Source organism: Bufo gargarizans, chromosome 1, assembly GCF_014858855.1.
Source record: "Bufo gargarizans isolate SCDJY-AF-19 chromosome 1, ASM1485885v1, whole genome shotgun sequence".
NCBI classification, from domain to species: Eukaryota; Metazoa; Chordata; class Amphibia; order Anura; family Bufonidae; genus Bufo; species Bufo gargarizans.
The window spans coordinates 333103761-333121337 of NC_058080.1; the positions used below are offsets into that span (position 1 = coordinate 333103761).

The 17577-nt window shown below is 44.3% G+C and overlaps 1 protein-coding gene across 3 annotated transcripts in view; it reads right to left on the reverse strand.

The window, feature by feature from the left end:
* Positions 1–17577, reverse strand: part of BTBD2 (BTB domain containing 2) — a 628196-nt gene that overhangs the window by 164671 nt on the left and 445948 nt on the right. For all 3 annotated transcript variants that reach the window (XM_044306182.1, XM_044306197.1, XM_044306191.1), the window contains 2 exons: positions 13919–14111; positions 11631–11718 (listed from right to left, as the gene is read on the reverse strand). In XM_044306182.1, the coding sequence (XP_044162117.1) occupies positions 11631–11718; positions 13919–14111 (281 nt within the window). The remainder of the gene's footprint in view (positions 1–11630; positions 11719–13918; positions 14112–17577) is intronic.

The window sequence follows — 17577 nt, forward strand, 5'->3', positions numbered from 1 at the left end:
TCCTCAAGCGTATTGAGGGGCTGACATTGGAGGAGACATGTCTTCTTTGCAGTATTGACGTTGAGGCCCTTTATTCGTCCATACCACATAATTTGGGTCTCAACGCAGTTGAACACTTTCTCCGATCACGGGGCTGTCAGTATCGCGCCCACAGCCAATTTGTCCTGCGTCTGCTTGAGTTTACGCTCACACGTAATTTTTTCACCTTCGATGGGAGGACCTACCACCAGCTCAGGGGTACAGCGATGGGGAGCCCTTGTGCCCCATCGTATGCCAACCTATTCCTGGGCTGGTGGGAGGAGACCATCGTATTAAGGAGGATGAAGCTCTGGACACCTACGAGATTGGTCTGTGGGCGCGATACATCGACGACATATTCATTCTCTGGAATGGTGATCAGGGGACCTTTGAAGCCTTTGTCCAGCATCTTAATCATAACAATATTGGTATGCGCTTCACTAGTGAGTCCCACCCCACCACTCTGCCATTCCTTGATATAAAAATCTCCAGGAACGGGAGGGGGGAACTGGACACCTCTAATTTATAGGAAGGCTACCTCTACGAATTCCCTCCTGAGGTGGGAGAGCAACCACCCTCTCCCACTCAGGACAGGAATTCCTAGAGGCCAATACCTGCGTCTTAGACGAAATTGCTCTGACAAACGTGATTTTGTCAATTCAAGCATGCGGATATGAGGAGTAGATTCTTGTCCAGGGGATACCCGACCATGTCTTGAGATCGGCGTATCAGACAGCCCTGTCCCGACCAAGAGGCCCATTGCTCACTCCTAATCAAACCTCTGTTCCACCAACTAGGGTCATGAGAATGATTGCCAATTTCGATAGGGGGGTCCAAACAAGTGAGGCAGATTTTAGGACGCCACTGGCAAATTCTCAAAATGGATCCTGACCTACAAGACGTCCTGGGTGACCAACCACAAATCACTTACCGTAGAGGATCGAACATACGGGATAAGTTAGTACATAGTCACTACGCACCGGGTCGCACCAAAACCACCTGGTTGCGATCTAGGAGTGTGGGATGCTATAGATGTGGAAACTGTATTGCATGCAAACGTATAGACGTCACCAAGTCGTTTGTGAGCAATGTCACCAAGAAAACATATTCAATCCCACATTTCATTAATTGCAAATCCAGAGGGGTCATCTATCGGATCCGGTGTGAATGTGGGATTGAATATGTTGGTAAAACAATACGTGAATTCAGGAGGCGGATAGGGGAGCATCTGGGGGATATCTCTCATCAACGAGATACCCCAATCTCGAAACATGTACATACTGTACACAATGGTAAAGCCTCCTTGAAATTTCTGGGTTTTGACCTGGTCAAACCGCCAGTGAGAGGGGGCAACTGGGACAGGTGCCTGCTGCAACAAGAATCTCGATGGATTTTCCAACTCAAAACATCTGCACCCTTAGGCCTAAATGAAAGGCTGGATTTTGGGTGCTTTATATAAATGTGTGGGGTAATCTCTCCAACAATAGTGATTATGCCCACACTGGTGATGGCAATCTATATTCTCCCCTACTGGAGTCTGTGCCTACATTATTGATGGCATTCTCTCCTCTAGGATAATATGTAAATATATGAGACATCTCTCTACTCCATAATACTTATAAAATGCTTGGTTTCGTGTCCAGTTCTCTATATTGTATTCATGTCGCTGGTATTGTGCAAGAAATATCGGTCTTACTCTGCTGCGACTTTATATCGTAGCGTTGTCACGGACGCCGCCATCAGGGGACGTACTGTGAGGTTACTTCCTGTTGACATACTCTCCAGGGCAACCGCCATCCCTCTCCGCCTCCGGATCTGATTGGCCGCCGCAATCATGTGGCACAGGCAGCGGCGTGCTGTGCGTCGCGGCGCATGCGCGTGACGTCACACGCCGACGCAGGTGCTGACAGGGCGGTCTCACAAGAAGAGGCGCGCTAGGGATGTATTTAAATCCCACCAAGGTATGTGTCAGGGTGGCTGGTATAGGTTGAGGAACCCCCTTAATGACAGGGACACCACCGTACTGAGGACCACCATATCCTCTCACACTAAGAAGCGGAGAAGCATCTATTCCTCTGCAGCATGGCGATCCAGCACCACGGATGCCTGCCCCTAGACTTTGACCTCTATCAATTTTGTGTTAGTCTAGTATTTCATATAACCGCATAACCGCAGTGTATACTCACCTGTTACCTGTGGTTATAGTCCGGTTCTTTGCTTTTTTGTCTCTACATGTTCTAAATCCCCCTGAGGAGTCGACACGACAGAAACGTGCCACGTCGGGAGGCTTGTAGTCACTACAGTATCCATTTTCTGTTTTGTTTTGTATTATAGGGTTCAGGTCCGAACTAGGGACAGGCATCCGGACGGGGTCGCCCTTCTTAGGGCGAGTGCTCTGTATAGGCAGGTAGCATGAAAATAGGCCCCTACTCCTACCAAGAATATAGGGTGTTATAGGGCACAGCATTGATATTTTCATGACTACATCTCCTGTCTACACTCCCTTCCATCAGGCCTGGTCCCTTGCTGCGCTGATCCTAGTTACCTGGTGGGTAAGGTAAGACTGCTTGCGTCCACAGTGGCGCAGCAGTAACATTTATCCTTGTTCAACCAGAAGTGGGGTACCTACCATTGAACCTCAATATATTGTTGTTTGTGTGTGTTGGCTGGGTAACACTTTAGCGCACTTACAGGTGCATTAGTGTAAATAAGTACCTTTTCTTTTCTGCCAGCAGTGGGGTCGACACCATAGAACCCCTTGATTACATGTTTTGTTTTGTGATACATCCTTAGGTGTATATTTTAATGCATATCGTATAAAAGCTAATTTTTAAATAAGGATATTTCCCCACTATTCCTATATTGTGGGCCACTCAGAGTACATATGATTTTTGGTTGCTCTATATGAAATTTTTGTGAGGCAAGGTTACCAAAAATTGAAATTCTGAAATGTCATCTCCATTTGCCATTAATTGTTGAAGAACACCTAAAGGGTTAATAAAGTTTGTATAATCAGTTTTAAATACCTTGAGGGGTGTAGTTTCTTAGATGGGGTCACTTTTAGGGAGTTTTTACTCTAGGGCAGTGATAGGCAAACTGCGGCTCGCCAGCTGTTGCAGAACTACAACTCCCAGCATGCAAAGTCTGCCTACAGCTTTCAGACGACAGCAGGGCATTGTGGGAGTTGTAGTTTTGCTGTAGAGCTGCAGTTTGCCTATCACTGCTCTAGGGGGACATCAGGGGGGCTTCAAAAGGGACATGGTGTCAATAAAAAAGGCCATCAAAATCGGCCTTCCAGAAACCATGTTGGTTCTTTCCTTTTGCGGCCTCCCTTCTACTGATACAGCAGTTTACGACTACAAATGTGGCATTTCTGTAAACTGCAGTATCAGGGTAATAAATATTAACTTTTGTTTGGTTGTTAACCCTTGTTTTGTTACCGGGAAAAAACTGATTGAAATGGAAAAGTGGCAAAAATAGCGATTTTGGCACCGTTTTTTTTTTTTTTTTTACCGTGTTAATCTGGGGGGTTAGGTCATGGGATATTTTTATAGAGGAGATTCTTACGGACGCGGCAATACCCAATAGGTCTGCCGTGGTACCGTTGCCGTGGTACCTCGCACAGGGACAGGGGTGATGCCGTTATCATGAATTGTGGACAGCATAAGGACATCCCTCTTGTCCTTATACTTGACCAGCAACAGGTTTCCAGTGGTAAGGACACTGGTATCACCCCTTGGGATAGGTACCTGGAGGGGGAGGGCAGGGAGGCCGCGTTTATTTTTCTGCACGGTCCCACAAGCGGACGTGGATCTGGCGGCAAATTTTGTATAGCTTTACGCCATACCTCGCCTGCTTGGAGGGCACATACAAGCGGAAAATGAGTCTCCCCTTGAACGCAATGAGAGACTCATCAACCGCGACCTCCCTTCCAGGTACATAGGCCTCTATAAATTTGGCCCCAAAGTGATCGATGACTGGCCATATCTTATACAGACGGTCATGAGCAGGATCACCTCGGGGAAGGGGAGACGACGACACATGCTGCATTATCTGAATAATGCAGACATTTCCGGATGGCCTCAAACCGGGAGCATGTCATGGGCGTACTGTAAAGTGGGGTCTGGTATAGGACGTCCCCACTCCAGTAATGCCCGACACTGGGTTTCTTGACCAGGCCCATATGCAGCACGAGGCCCCAAAATGTCCTCATTTCGGCTGCACTGACCGAGCCTGGCCAAAAAGGAGCCCGGGTGTTGAGCAACAAACTGTTGGGCGTACAGGTTCGTCTGCTCCACCATCAGATGATTTACTAGTGGGTCAGTGAAAAAAATGACAAAAAAAAGTCAGATTCAGTGTAGCCCATTGTGGAAATCTGGATTCCTGATTGGCCTACAAAATCAGGAATCACGGGCTCGTATTGCTCTGGGCTACACCAGACTAGTTCACCGTCAGGGTGCTCCGGTGGACTTAACTGGTGGGTCAGAAAACTAGTACGAGCCCCAAAGCTGCTCGTACTAGGCTGGGCCACAGGGTCACTAACATGGCGGTCCCCTTGCTCCGCCGCCTTGGGGACTCATCATCTCTAGATGATGAGGAGGACGCAGATGACAACAGGAAAGTGAGGTCATCCTCGTCCTCACTGGGACTCTGAGGCAATCTGGGCCGAGAACATCCGGCAGGCCATAGGGTAGTGTGTGTGTGTGCGCGTGGAAAACTTTATTTGGTGTGCGTGTGTGTGGGGGCACGGGTGTTTGCGAATTCACCCTAAAACCTGACAAAAAAAAAAAAAAAAAAGGGAAAAAAATAGAAACTAAATATCTAAATCGCTGCTCAACTGTCCGAAGTTGATCAGCGGTGGGGTGTGCGATGCGTCAACAGTGGCCGGACGCTATGAGTTCCGGACACAGTCAGCGTACGCAAAAAAAAAAAATTTGCAAGTTGCAGCACCCCTGGGGAGTCTAGGGTCACACAGCTGTACTGTGGACCACAGACACCCGATTTCGTGTGATGCAATAAAAAAAAATATTAATTTTGTCTTCTCACTAACTTACCCTAAAATATCCCTGCCTAACCTAACTTTCACAAACCTTTCCCTAATTACCTGGGTGCTGGGGCACAGATGGGGGTACTGGCTGGAGAGCTGTGCAGCTTTGGCGATCCAACGTGCAGCTCCTCTCTCCTCAGCTCCCGGTCACAAAAGGAGGAGGAGAGGAGCGTTGCGGTAATTTGAACTTGCCAGCCGACCAGTGAGAGCAATCCTGAGAGGTGATGTCACCATCACCTCTCAGGACCGTGATTGGTGGTGTATTATCACACCACCGATCACCATCCTGTTCCGGGTCCCCAGAGACCTGAATAACCCGGAAACGCAGCAAACCGCAAGTCTGAATTGACCTGCGGTTTGCTGCGATCCCCAGAAATGGGGGGGGGGGGGCGAATTGAGCCAAGGTGGCTGCTCATTGATTTGTGCAGGCACCGGGTTCCGATCACCGCCCACCACGCGGCGGTGATCAGAACTATACATGACGTACCGGTACGTCATGTGTCTGGAAAAGGTTAAATACAGTGTTGGACCGACAAAAGTGCCAAGGACTTTTGTTTGTTAATTTGATCTATTTCATGCAGGGTGGAGAGGAAACCACCCTATCAACGGCTTTCCCTGACATTAACTGAGTTTTTTTTATTATCTTCGAAACTGTGTGGAACTATTCAAGTACATCTTTTCTAAGTGCAGGTTGTATTAGCTGTTAAACAGAGCTGGGACTGGTAAACTCTGAAAAGTCCAGGGGCTACCTAAGTCAATGACACAGTTTTCAGTGACCTGTCACCCAACAAGAAAAGTCTTCAACCACTGGTCTGCATTGCTGAACAAGGCCTTGCTGCTCATACTACAGCTGTCCAGGGGTGGACCTCAAAGGAAATCATCTGCCCAAGGCTTCCTGACCAACCAGCAGGTCTGATGAAACGATCTGCAGACTAGTGAGGGGAGGAGGTACTTGTGTCAAAGCTCCTCCTACAGACAGGGTAATGGACTGTCTATCAGTGATGGCCAGTTTCCAGTGTTCGCCAGCGAACACATGTGGGCTGCCATCTTGACTCAAGTCCGGCAATGCACAAGTAAGCCCTTACCTGTGCCGGGAGCCGGTCTGAAACAAATGCGGTCACCGGGAGCAGGCAGTTCTAAGAACAGCCCGATGAAGGCCCCCGGAGGCTGTTCTGGAACTGCCTGCTCCCGGTGACCGCATTTGATTTCAGACTGGCTCCCGGCACAGGAACAGGCTTACCTGTGCATTGCCAGACTTGTGAGTCAAAATGGCAGCCCAGCAGACACTGTAGTCTGTGTATACCCCAAAAGATTGTTAATAATAGCAGCAGTCCAGATGACAGGAGCCGGTCCTCTCTCCTGTATGTAATAGTAGAAGAAAATGGGTTCTAGTCGGTGCTTCTCCCCGCAAACACGTAGCCACTTGTGCCCACAGGAAAAAATTATGTTTACTCACAGGCAGACGCCCTGTTCCTCGCTCCACGCTGCCCAGCGAAATCTCATACACTCCAGCATCTTCAAAGAAACGCCAATATAGTGCAGCATCCACGGTACTTTTAAATAAAAACCTATTTATTGTACTCGCAAACAAGCACTTGATATCAGCATAAAATATGAGGCAGTCCGCTGTCCGTCCAACCCGGGTTTCGCCCAATGGCTTTGTCAGGGGCTCTACATAGCATAACACCTGCACCTATTTAAGTCCTCCATTAAACACTTCCATGTCAAGGTCAAACTTTTTTTAATGTTGTAAAATCCAACACAATTTCATAAAAAATCTTCAAGAGTAATTGAATCTATACCAGAGACAATTGGTCTCTCTAGAGTTTTTTTTTTTTTTTATCTTTATGTATCTTGGGAAGATAATATATCACGGGAATTCGAGGGTGTGGGTTATTGAGATATTCGTGTTCTTTCTTATTTAGAATACTCTGGTTTCTCCCCTTATCTAGCAACACTTCAAGTTCTTTTCTATATTGATTCATCAGGTTTACTTTCAGTTTTTTATATGTAGTCTCATCACTGAGAATTCTTTTCATCTCCTTTTGATATCCCCCTTTATCTAAAACAACTATCCCCCCTCCCTTGTCCGCTGGTTTTATTACTATATTTTGATTATTTTCTAGATTCAATACTGCTTCTCTATCTTTTTTTGTCAAGTTATGTTTCATATTCCTGCTGCCATAGGCATTTTCCAATCCTTTCAACACTCCTCTCTTAAATGCATTCAGACATTCATTATCCTTATTGACAGGAAAAAAGTTTGATTTATATCTTAAATTGGTATGTATACGGCCATCCTCCGGCTGTGCATTCTGTATGGGATTTTTTTTATCCGATATTTACATAGATTCAGTTTTCTCATGTACCTGTGGACGTCCAAATACACTTCAAATTTATTTCCTTTATATGTTGGAGCGAAGTTTAGTCCCTTGTTCAACACTTTCTTTTCATTCTCAGTAAGTCCATATGAGCTCAGGTTGTAAATTCCTGAAATTATCTTGCGTCCCTTTTTGGCTAATGGGCTTAATGTGTTGTTTTCCTCCTCTCTTTCCCCTATATATTTTTTCTTTCTTTTTGGGGTGCTTGGGGCTTCTGTTTCCTTCTCTTTCATCACTGCTGAAGTTACTCCTTTGATACATTTGTGGGGAAAATTTGCTTCATTTATGGAGCGCCCTATGTCTACCCTCTGTATTTCTCTGTCCCTCTGTGTTTCATTTCTATCCTCCCTGCCTCCTCTTTATAGGTTATTGTTCCCTTGTTTTCCTTTTAAGCTATCGAGATGAGTCCTATTTACGTTATTATCGTCATATCTGTTATATGATGTTGCTCCTCTGGAATATGGTTCCCATGGTGCTGACCTTGTCGCCTATAATTATTATTGTGGTTGTAATTATTATAATGATTATATCTGCGGTGCTTATATGGAATGTACCGACCTTCTTGATTGTATGGTCCTCTAAAAGGACCTGGCTGACCTTGATGGTGGTAATAATTCGGCCTCCTAACATACGGTTCTCTATATGTACCACACAAACCCTGGGGACATTCAAATTCACTAAAATCCCTTTGAGAGCAGTTAGTGGACAAATTCCTATCACCTAGCCGTTTTATTCTTCCACCATAAGGTGAGGCACCTGCAGTTTTTTCCTGTTGTTCCTGGGCTATTTCTCTCTTTTCTTTTTTATCCTTCCATTTATATACTGCATTTCTCTTATAATCAAGTACTTTAAGATATTTTTTATGCTTTTTCTTTTTTACCTCCTGTTCCACTTTTTCAATCTCTCTTTGGAACTTTTGTGAAAAATCAGTATATATTTAGTCATATTCATAAATGGCACTAATCTGGATTTGATATCCTCAATTTTATTGCACAGCATGTTCAGCTTGCTTTTAAGCCTCTCTATTATGAATCGCATGGTATTAAAACCGCAGGAGTCTACAAACGACTCCCAATCCCTCAGATCATCCTTATCATCTGAGTTAAACTGCAGTTGCAATCTTAAACCTTCAGGGATTTTGTCTTCTACCAAAAAACGCTCCAATGAGATTAAAACCCAAATGGTTCTAATCTCACGAGCCATCAGATTTTCCAACTTATTAAAAATGCCATCTAAATCATCTATTTCCTTTTTATCCTGTTTTTCACAGAAAACTTCCTGCACATTTAAGTGCATGTTTTCTCTAAAGGTAAAGATATCCATAAATACAAGTATACACAGACAGACCGGAAACTTATAAATACAAAGCAACAGTAGACACTGTAGTCCGTGTATACCCCAAAAGATTGTTAATAATAGCAGCAGTCCAGATGGCAGCCCGCATGTACTCGTTGGCGAACACTGGGAACTGGCCATCACTGCTGTCTGACACACACTGATAAGGGGCTCTGAGATGTGCACTGTTGTTACACCTGCAAAACCCCTTTCACATAAATAAGGAGGGGTCATAGACTGAACTTTGTAACAACACAATAACGGGCCATGCAGGTGCACAGAACATCAAGAAATGGACAATTGACTTTGCACCAGAGACGTTGTTATCCAAGAAGATCAGAAGTGAAGAAGATCTCAGTGAGATGCTTCTTGTTAGTCCAACGCACCGTTTTTTTTTTGTTTTGTTTTTAGAGATCCAATGGTCCCGAAGTAGCTTTCTGTCAAATACTAGGCTATGTAGAATAGGTTCTGATATTGGGTGTTGAAAATAAATTAAAGTGAAAGAACCAGGGGTGGAGTGTAATGTAAGGGTATTTTTAAGTGACTGACTGGTTCTCCCCTTTAATTCTGTTTAATACTCTGTTTAAAAGTTTATAAGTTCTCCTTGTAATGAAGTGGGTTAGAGAAAGTACCCATCCCCCATTGTGCTGATAAGACCACATTTCTGAGTGATCTTAGAGACATGCGTGCTGCACACTGGAGGAGGGAGCAAACAGGTTAAAACATTATGACACACATTCACTTAGCAGACTCCACCAGTGTAATGTAATTATGATTGTCCTATCTCTCTTGTACACCCTGGGGTGTCATTCATGTGTTATAACAGGGTAGACAGCCATGGACTATAGCATGATTGACGGAGTCTCCACCCCATTTAGGCTAGTGATATTTATTTACTCTTTAGTATTCTGTGTGTGATTTTTTTTTGTGTTATCGTATATTTAATTACTTAGTAAATACATTTATTCACGTAGCCTGCAAAAGCTTATTCATTCTCAAATCTTAAATTCACTTTACGTTACAAGTGTGAACTCACACTTTTGTTTTATTTGAAATAATATATACACACACACACACTATGCATATATGGAAAACTATGTGTATATACTATATATCACTTGAATTTTTCCACATTTTTTTAATGTTACATGGTTTCTAAACCAAATAAAAATCTATAAATACACTAAAGTGTGTTGTGCATTTGTATTCAGCCCCCCTGAGTCAATACTTTGTAGGACTAGGACTGAAGTTTTTGGCCATTCTTCTTTGCAAAATAGCTCAAGCTCAGTCAGATTGGATGGAGAGCGTCTGTGAACAGCAATTTTCAAGTCCTCTCAGAGATTCTCAATGGCATTTAGGTCTGGACTTTAACTGGACCATGCCAACGCATGAATATGCTTTGATCTAAACCATTCCATTGTAGTTCTATTTAGGGCTGTTGTCCTGCTTGAAGGTGAACCTCCGCCCCAGTCTCAAGTCTTTTAGAGCCTCTACATAGTTTTCTCCAGGATTGCCTTGTAATTAGAGCCATCCATCTTACCATCAACTCTGACCAGCTTCCCTGTGCCTGCTGAAGAAAAGCATCCCCTCAGCATGATGCTGCCATCACCATGTTTCACAGTGGGGATGGTGTGTTCAGGGTGATGTGCAGTGTTAGTTTTCCACTACACAAAGGGTTTTGTATTTATGCCAAAAAGTTCAACTTTAGTCTTATCTGACCAAAACACCTTCTTCCACATGTTCTACATGGCTTGTGGCAAACTGCAAACTGACTTCATATGACTTACTTTCAAAAAATGGCTTTGCTTTTGCCACTCTTCCATAAAGCCCAGATCTCCCACTTGACATGTGGATCTCTGCAGATCCTCTAGAGTGACCATGGGCCTCTTGGCTGCTTCTCTAATTAGTGCTTTTTCTCCTTGCCTAGGCTGTCAGTTTAGGTAGATGTAATGTCTTTGTAGGTTTGAAGTGTGTCATATTCCTTCCTGTTTTGGATGATGGATTGAACAGTGCTCTATGAGATGTTCAGGACTTAGGTTATAAAAAAAATAATAATATCCGAACACAGATTTTGCTTTACACTTCTCTACAACTGTATTCCTAACCTGTCTTGTGTGTTTCTTGTTTTTCATGATGGGGTTCGGTTTGATCACAATGTAAGGCCCCATGCACACGGCCGTGTTTCACGGCCGTGTGCGGGCCGTGGAACCGCGGCCTGGATCCCTCCTGAGAGCAGGAGCGCACGGCGTCACTGGTTGCTATGACGCCGTGCGCTCCCTGCTGCCGGCACAGTACAGTAATACACTGGTATGATCTATACCAGTGTATTACTGTACTGTGCCGGCAGCAGGGAGCGCACGGCGTCATAGCAACCAGTGACGCCGTGCGCTCCTGCTCTCAGGAGGGATCCAGGCCGCGGTTCCACGGCCCGCACACGGCCGTGTGCATGGGGCCTTAATTTTATCAAAATGTTCACTAACAAACCTCTGAGGCCTTCACAGAACAGCTGTAGTTATAATGAGAATAAATTACACACAGGTGGACTCTATTCACTAATTAGGTGACTTATGAGGGCAACTGGTCACACTGGATTTTATTTAGGGGCATCAGAGTACAGGGGGCTGAACACAAATGCATGCCATACTTTTCAGATTTTAATTTATTAAAAACTTTGAAAAGAATGTATCCTTTTCTTTTCACTTTACACCTACTGTACTTGCTACTTTGTGTTGGTTAATTTTATAAAATCCCAATAAAATACATTCAACTTTATGGGTGTAATGTGAAAAAATGTGGAAAAGTTTTTCAAATCACTGTGCATACACACACAAAAAATACACCATTCATACCTGAATATTAACTTGATAGTCTGTTGGACCATGTATTGAACCATAAAGTGCAAACCCCACAACAAATATTCTTCGATTAACGGAAAACCTGAAATTATTACAAAATATAAATAAGTATTATCATTGGAAGTAATTAGTTAAACAGTAACGTATTGATAGAGATCTTTCATAAAACAGTAGTAGATCCTAACAAACCTTCCATGCCTTAGGCCTCATGCACACGACAGTTTTTTTTCACGGTCCGCAAAAACGGGGTCCGTGATCCGTGACCGTTTTTTCGTCCGTGGGTCTTCCTTGATTTTTGGAGGATCCACGGACATGGTGTCCGCCTGGCACCTAAAGGGGTTAATTGTACTATCATATTCCCCTGTAAGAGATCAGGGCTGCCAGGCAGCAGGGGGCAGACCTCCCCGCTCCCCAGTTTGAATATCGTTGGTGGCACAGTGTGCGCCCCCCATCGGGCCCCCCCCCTTCCTCCCTCTAATGTTAGAAATCGTTGGTGGCACAGTGTGCACCCACCATCGCCCCCCCTCCCTCCCTCTATTGTATTAAATCGTTGGTGGCACAGTGTGCCAACCACCATCGGCCCCCCCTCCCTCTATAGCAGTAACAACATTGGTGGGAGTGTGCGGCCTCCCATTCCCCCCCCCCCATCATTGGTGGCAGCGGAGTTCCGATCGGAGTCCCAGTTTAATCGCTGGGGCTCCGATCGGTAACCATGGCAACCAGGACGCTACTGCAGTCCTGGTTGCCATGGTTACTTATCAATAGTACAACAGTAGAAGATTCATACTTACCTGCTTGCTGCTGCGATGTCTGTGAACGGCCGGGAGCTCCTCCTACTGGTAAGTGAAAGGTCTGTGCGGCGCACACTGCCACCAATGTTGTTACTGCTATAGAGGGAGGGGGGGCCGATGGTGGTTGGCACACTGTGCCACCAACGATTTATTACAATAGAGGGAGGGAGGGGGGGCGATGGTGGGGGCACACTGTGCCACCAACGATTTCTAACATTAGAGGGAGGAAGGGGGGGCCCGGTGGGGGGCGCACACTGTGCCACCAACGATATTCAAACTGGGGAGGGGGGGGGGGGGGGTCTGCCCCCTGCTGCCTGGCAGCCCTGATCTCTTACAGGGGAATATGATAGTACAATTAACCCCTTTAGGTGCCGCACCTGAAGGGGTTAATTGTGCTATCATATCCCCCTGTAAGAGATCGGGTGCTGCCAGGCAGCAGGGGGCAGTCTTGTACAAAGTTTGCAGTGTATTCTAACTAGAAGCGTCCCCATTACCATGGGAACGCTTCTGTGTTAGAATATACTGTCGGATATGAGTTTTCACGAAGTGAAAACTTAGATCAGAAAAAGCTTTTATGCAGACGGATCTTCGGATCCGTCTGTATGAAAGCAACCTACGGCCACGGATCACGGACACGGATGCCAATCTTGTGTGCATCCAGTGTTCTTTCACGGACCCATTGACTTGAATGGGTCCGTGAACCGTTGTCAGTCAAAAAAATAGGACAGGTCTTATTTTTTTGACGGACAGGATACACGGATCACGGCCTCGGCTGCAAAACTGTGCATTTTCCGATTTTTCCACGGACCCATTGAAAGTCAATGGGTCCGCGAAAAATAACAGAAAAAGGCACAACGGCCACGGATGCACACAACGGTCGTGTGCATGAGGCCTTACTCACATTCTAGCAATATACAGTTCCCCATTCACAACTCCTTCTGCCTTCCATCAAATGAGTCAGGAGTATTTCCTAACATACACTGTACCTTCAACAGCAAGGCTGCAGCACAAATCTAAGTATAGGTATACAGTGGTGTAGAACACAAACAGGCTTCCATTTTATATAGACAAGATGAAAACACAGCTAAATGTTTAAAATCCTGTAAAAAATTACATTTTATGTAAAGTAGTAAAAACAAGACAGGGAAGAGAAGGGGGAATCAGATTGTGGTCTCTGTTCCACAGCCTGTGTGTGAGACTGAATGAGGAGATGCAGCTGCTCTTCAGATTCATACCCATTCATCAGTGTCTTGGTAAGGAAATGCATATTTACAGAAATGATGATGAGGGGAGAAAAGAGATCCAAAATATGCATGTCAGAATCCTTTTAGGCTACACAACCTATAAAATACAGCTGTGGGATTGTAAATTATCTACGGTATTTTTAGCAACAGTTACGCTTTAATACTCCGGTCACGGAGAAGTTAATAAACAGCAGCTTTTTAAAATATTTTTTCACTTTTATATATTTAGTGCCTTAAAATACAGTACCTTATTCGATCACTGGTGCCACTGTAGCCCCATCGACTTTCTACCTGCTGGAAACGGTTAATATTACATTCTTTCCCACGCAAACAACACCTTGGCCTGTCTATGAACTCTACTCGAGGTTTAGGGTTTACAGTAAAGTGCAGGAAAAGACTGACCACCTCCCGGTCAGTGAGTATGCCTGACTGAGCTGGGCCTAAAAAAAGAAATAAAATTATGAGAGTGAAGTTATAGATATATTTAAGAGGCCAATTAATAAACACCTTAAATACCTTTAACAAAAAATATTAACAGATTACGCAAAGCGTATCTACACTTTAAGATGAATTTTCCAGAATAAGCTGCCATGTGTGGGTACATGAAGAATTATATGAATTGTATGGCTTTTTTTTTTAAATTACCCTCCAATCTAGGCTCCATTTCTAATTGTTCTCCTTGAGACAATGGTGGATGCAAGCTGCTGTTTCCTATACAATGCACAGAGAGAGGATGCTCCCAAACTCTCACTCACTCCCAAGCACTATACCGGACATAATGAAGAAGGACTGAGCAGCAATGATGTGAATAAAGCACTTGTGGAAAGATAGAATACTCCGCAACAGCCTCTGTGTCAGTGCCTCTCTTACTACAGTTCACTTCTCCTCCCCTCTCCATAGAATTATATGGGTAGTTATAATTTGATCCTTTAGTGAGCTGACAGTCCATGGATTCAGCAAATAATTCGGATAGAATGCTTGTTTTGTGGGAGGGGAGGTGTAAATGAGCCGATAACTTGAGAAAATAATATAAGAAACTTTTTAATATATCTTCGCTTTCGGTGTCATCGATTTATGTTAAGTTGTGTGAAAATTTAGGGCCCTTTTACAAGAGTCGATAGAGCAACAGTGATTGTGAATAAGCAAGTTAATTTCCACTCCGTTAGCTGTATATACATGCAGCAATAATCAATCGATATTACACAGTTCTATTGTTTGCTGGTAGAAAAGCCCTGTGACATGCTGCCAACAAATGAGTATTTTTTTTATTTTTATTTATTTAATTTTACATTTTCAAAAGCTTTATTGAATAAGTAAGATCTGTTACATATGAATCTGATCTTTAGGAAAGGAGGAGCAAGCCCCCAATGTACATACATTGTCTGGGTAACAGTAGTAGGTATAGAACAGTCAAAACATAACACTAAGGATGTATGTTAACAGTGCAAATGTTAAATAACACTTAAGTAGTTCTTATCCGTGTTCCGAGAGAGAAAGGACCTAGATCAGAGGTATTCTCTGAGGCGAGTGGAACAAGATGCGCAATTTAATGGAAGCCTCTAAAAGATCTCCATTTTTCCCAAATGGTTGAAAATTTGTGATGGGACCTATTTTCCCAAGCTGCTAACTCTTCGAATCTATATATAGAATCGACTTTATTGAACCAATGGTCTAGGGAAGGGAGATCCTTTTTCAGCCAATGTGTCGGGATCAGGAGTCGGGAGGATATAAGTAGGATTCTGAGAAGGGGGGAGGGTTTCGTCATGTGATCCGGAGGTAGACCTAATAGGGCCAACAAAGGTGATGGGGTTATATTTGAGTTGCAGATCTCATTACATTTTTTTAAAATCTTTCCCCATCAGTCGGAGATCAGGGGGCAGGTCCACCATATGTGGAACATTGTTCCACGGTCCTTCTCGCATCTCCAACAGACATCAGAGCTACCGTCTCCGTATCGACACGTAATGTCAGGTGTTTTGTACCACCTAGTTAACACTTTATATCCATTCTCTTGGATTCTAGTACATCTTGAATATGTGGTATTTTGAATAAGGCAGATAGCTCTTCACGTGAGAAGTGTATATTTAAGTCTCTTTCCCATAAGTTTATAAAAGAAGGTTTAGGGGGTAGAATAGTTGTACTGAGGTACTTGTAAAGTGAGGATATAGGTTTCTTCGGGGGAGGGGGGGGGGGTGTGGATGAGGCTTTCAAACCATGTAAGGGGTCTGAGAAGAGAGGATATGGGGATGTGTTTGTTTATATATGTCACCAAGTAAGAGAGCATATGGGGGGTGAGATTCGATCCCCGGTATAGCTGAGACAAGGACCTCTCTGTCTATTACACCTCCCTCGCTCCCTTGTAATAAGGAGAGGATGAGAATTTCTGATGCGCGTAGGACTTTGGGAACACTTTGTTTAAGTTCTAAGGGAGCTAAGCCGACTACATCTTTGATCTGTACAAGAGGGGAGGGAGACGGGAAACCCCATTTTGAGTTTTGAAACCACCTCCAAGCCTCGACAGTAGTTGATGTCAAGAGATTGTGTTTAAAGGTTGAGAGTATATTGTTGTGGGGATCTACTAAGAGGACCTGAGGGTTGTAAGGTAGGGAGGGGTTTCCATAAAAATCCATGATTTGTGGTCAGGTTTTCTGAACCAATCCAAGGCTCTGGAAAGGAGTATGGTTTTGTTATATAGTAGGGGGTCCGGAAGACCAATACCTCCCTGAGTTCTAGGCCTCTGTAGGGTGTTAATGTTAATTCTTGCTTTTTTGCCATTCCATATAAAGGAGCGAATATATTGGAAAAAGGAGTTGGGAATGGGTATGGGAAGGACTTGGAGGAGGTAGTTAAATCTAGGCAGGATGAGAGACAAGACCATATTTTTACATCCAAACCAGGACAGTAAGGGGGGGTTTAGGGCTTCTATTTGGCACTTAATCGAGCTCGATAGAGGGACATAGTTTAGTTTATATAATGCAGTTGTGTCAGAGTGGATCTTGACTCCTAGGTATGTTATAAAGGGAGAGTCCCAGTTAAAGGGGGAAGAGAGGATTAAATTGGATCTGATTTTATGATTGAGCCCTATACTGAGGATATGTGATTTTTTTCATGTTTATTTTAAAGTTGGAGAGGTAACTGAATTTTTCCAGAATGGGATATATGTGCCGGAGAGAGGTTTCAGGGTTGGAGGATATTATCAGGAGGTCATCAGCGAAGGCAGCAATTTTATGTTCCTGATCGCCTAGCTTGAGACCTTTGATAGCCTCCTCTGAGTGTATGAGGATGAGAAGGGGTTCTATTATCATGACAAATGTCAGGGGGGAAAGGGGGCATCCCTGCCTAGTCCCATTTTTTTATGGGAAAAGGATGGGAGATGGTGTCATTGATCAGCACCGACACCGAGGCACTGGTGTACATGGCTTGAACCGAGCGTATAAAGGCGCTGGGGATACCAAAGTTCTAAGGTACTGTACATGAAATTCCAATGAACCCGATCAAATGCTTTTTCGGCATCGGTGCTGACCATGACCAGGGGAAGATGGAATTTTGAGGCATGAAGTAAGACGTTTAGTACCCTTGCCGTGTTGTCTTTACCCTCCCTTCCCTTAATGAAGCCGGTTTGGTCTCTATGAATAAGTTGGGAAAGTATAGGGGCTAAGCGGTTAGCTAAGAGTTTAGCTAGTAGTTTTAGATCCAAATTTAATAGAGAAATGGGCCGGTAGTTGCCACAGTCGGTGGGGTCCTTCCCCTCTTTAGGGATGATGGTGATATTGGCTCTGGTCATTTCTTGGGATAGAGGGTCTCCCCGTAGAGTTTGATTGCAAACTATGAGTAAGTATGGCAGGAGGATGGAGCAAAAAGAGCGAAAGTACAGAGCAGGGAACCCGTCTGGCCCGGGAGCTTTCC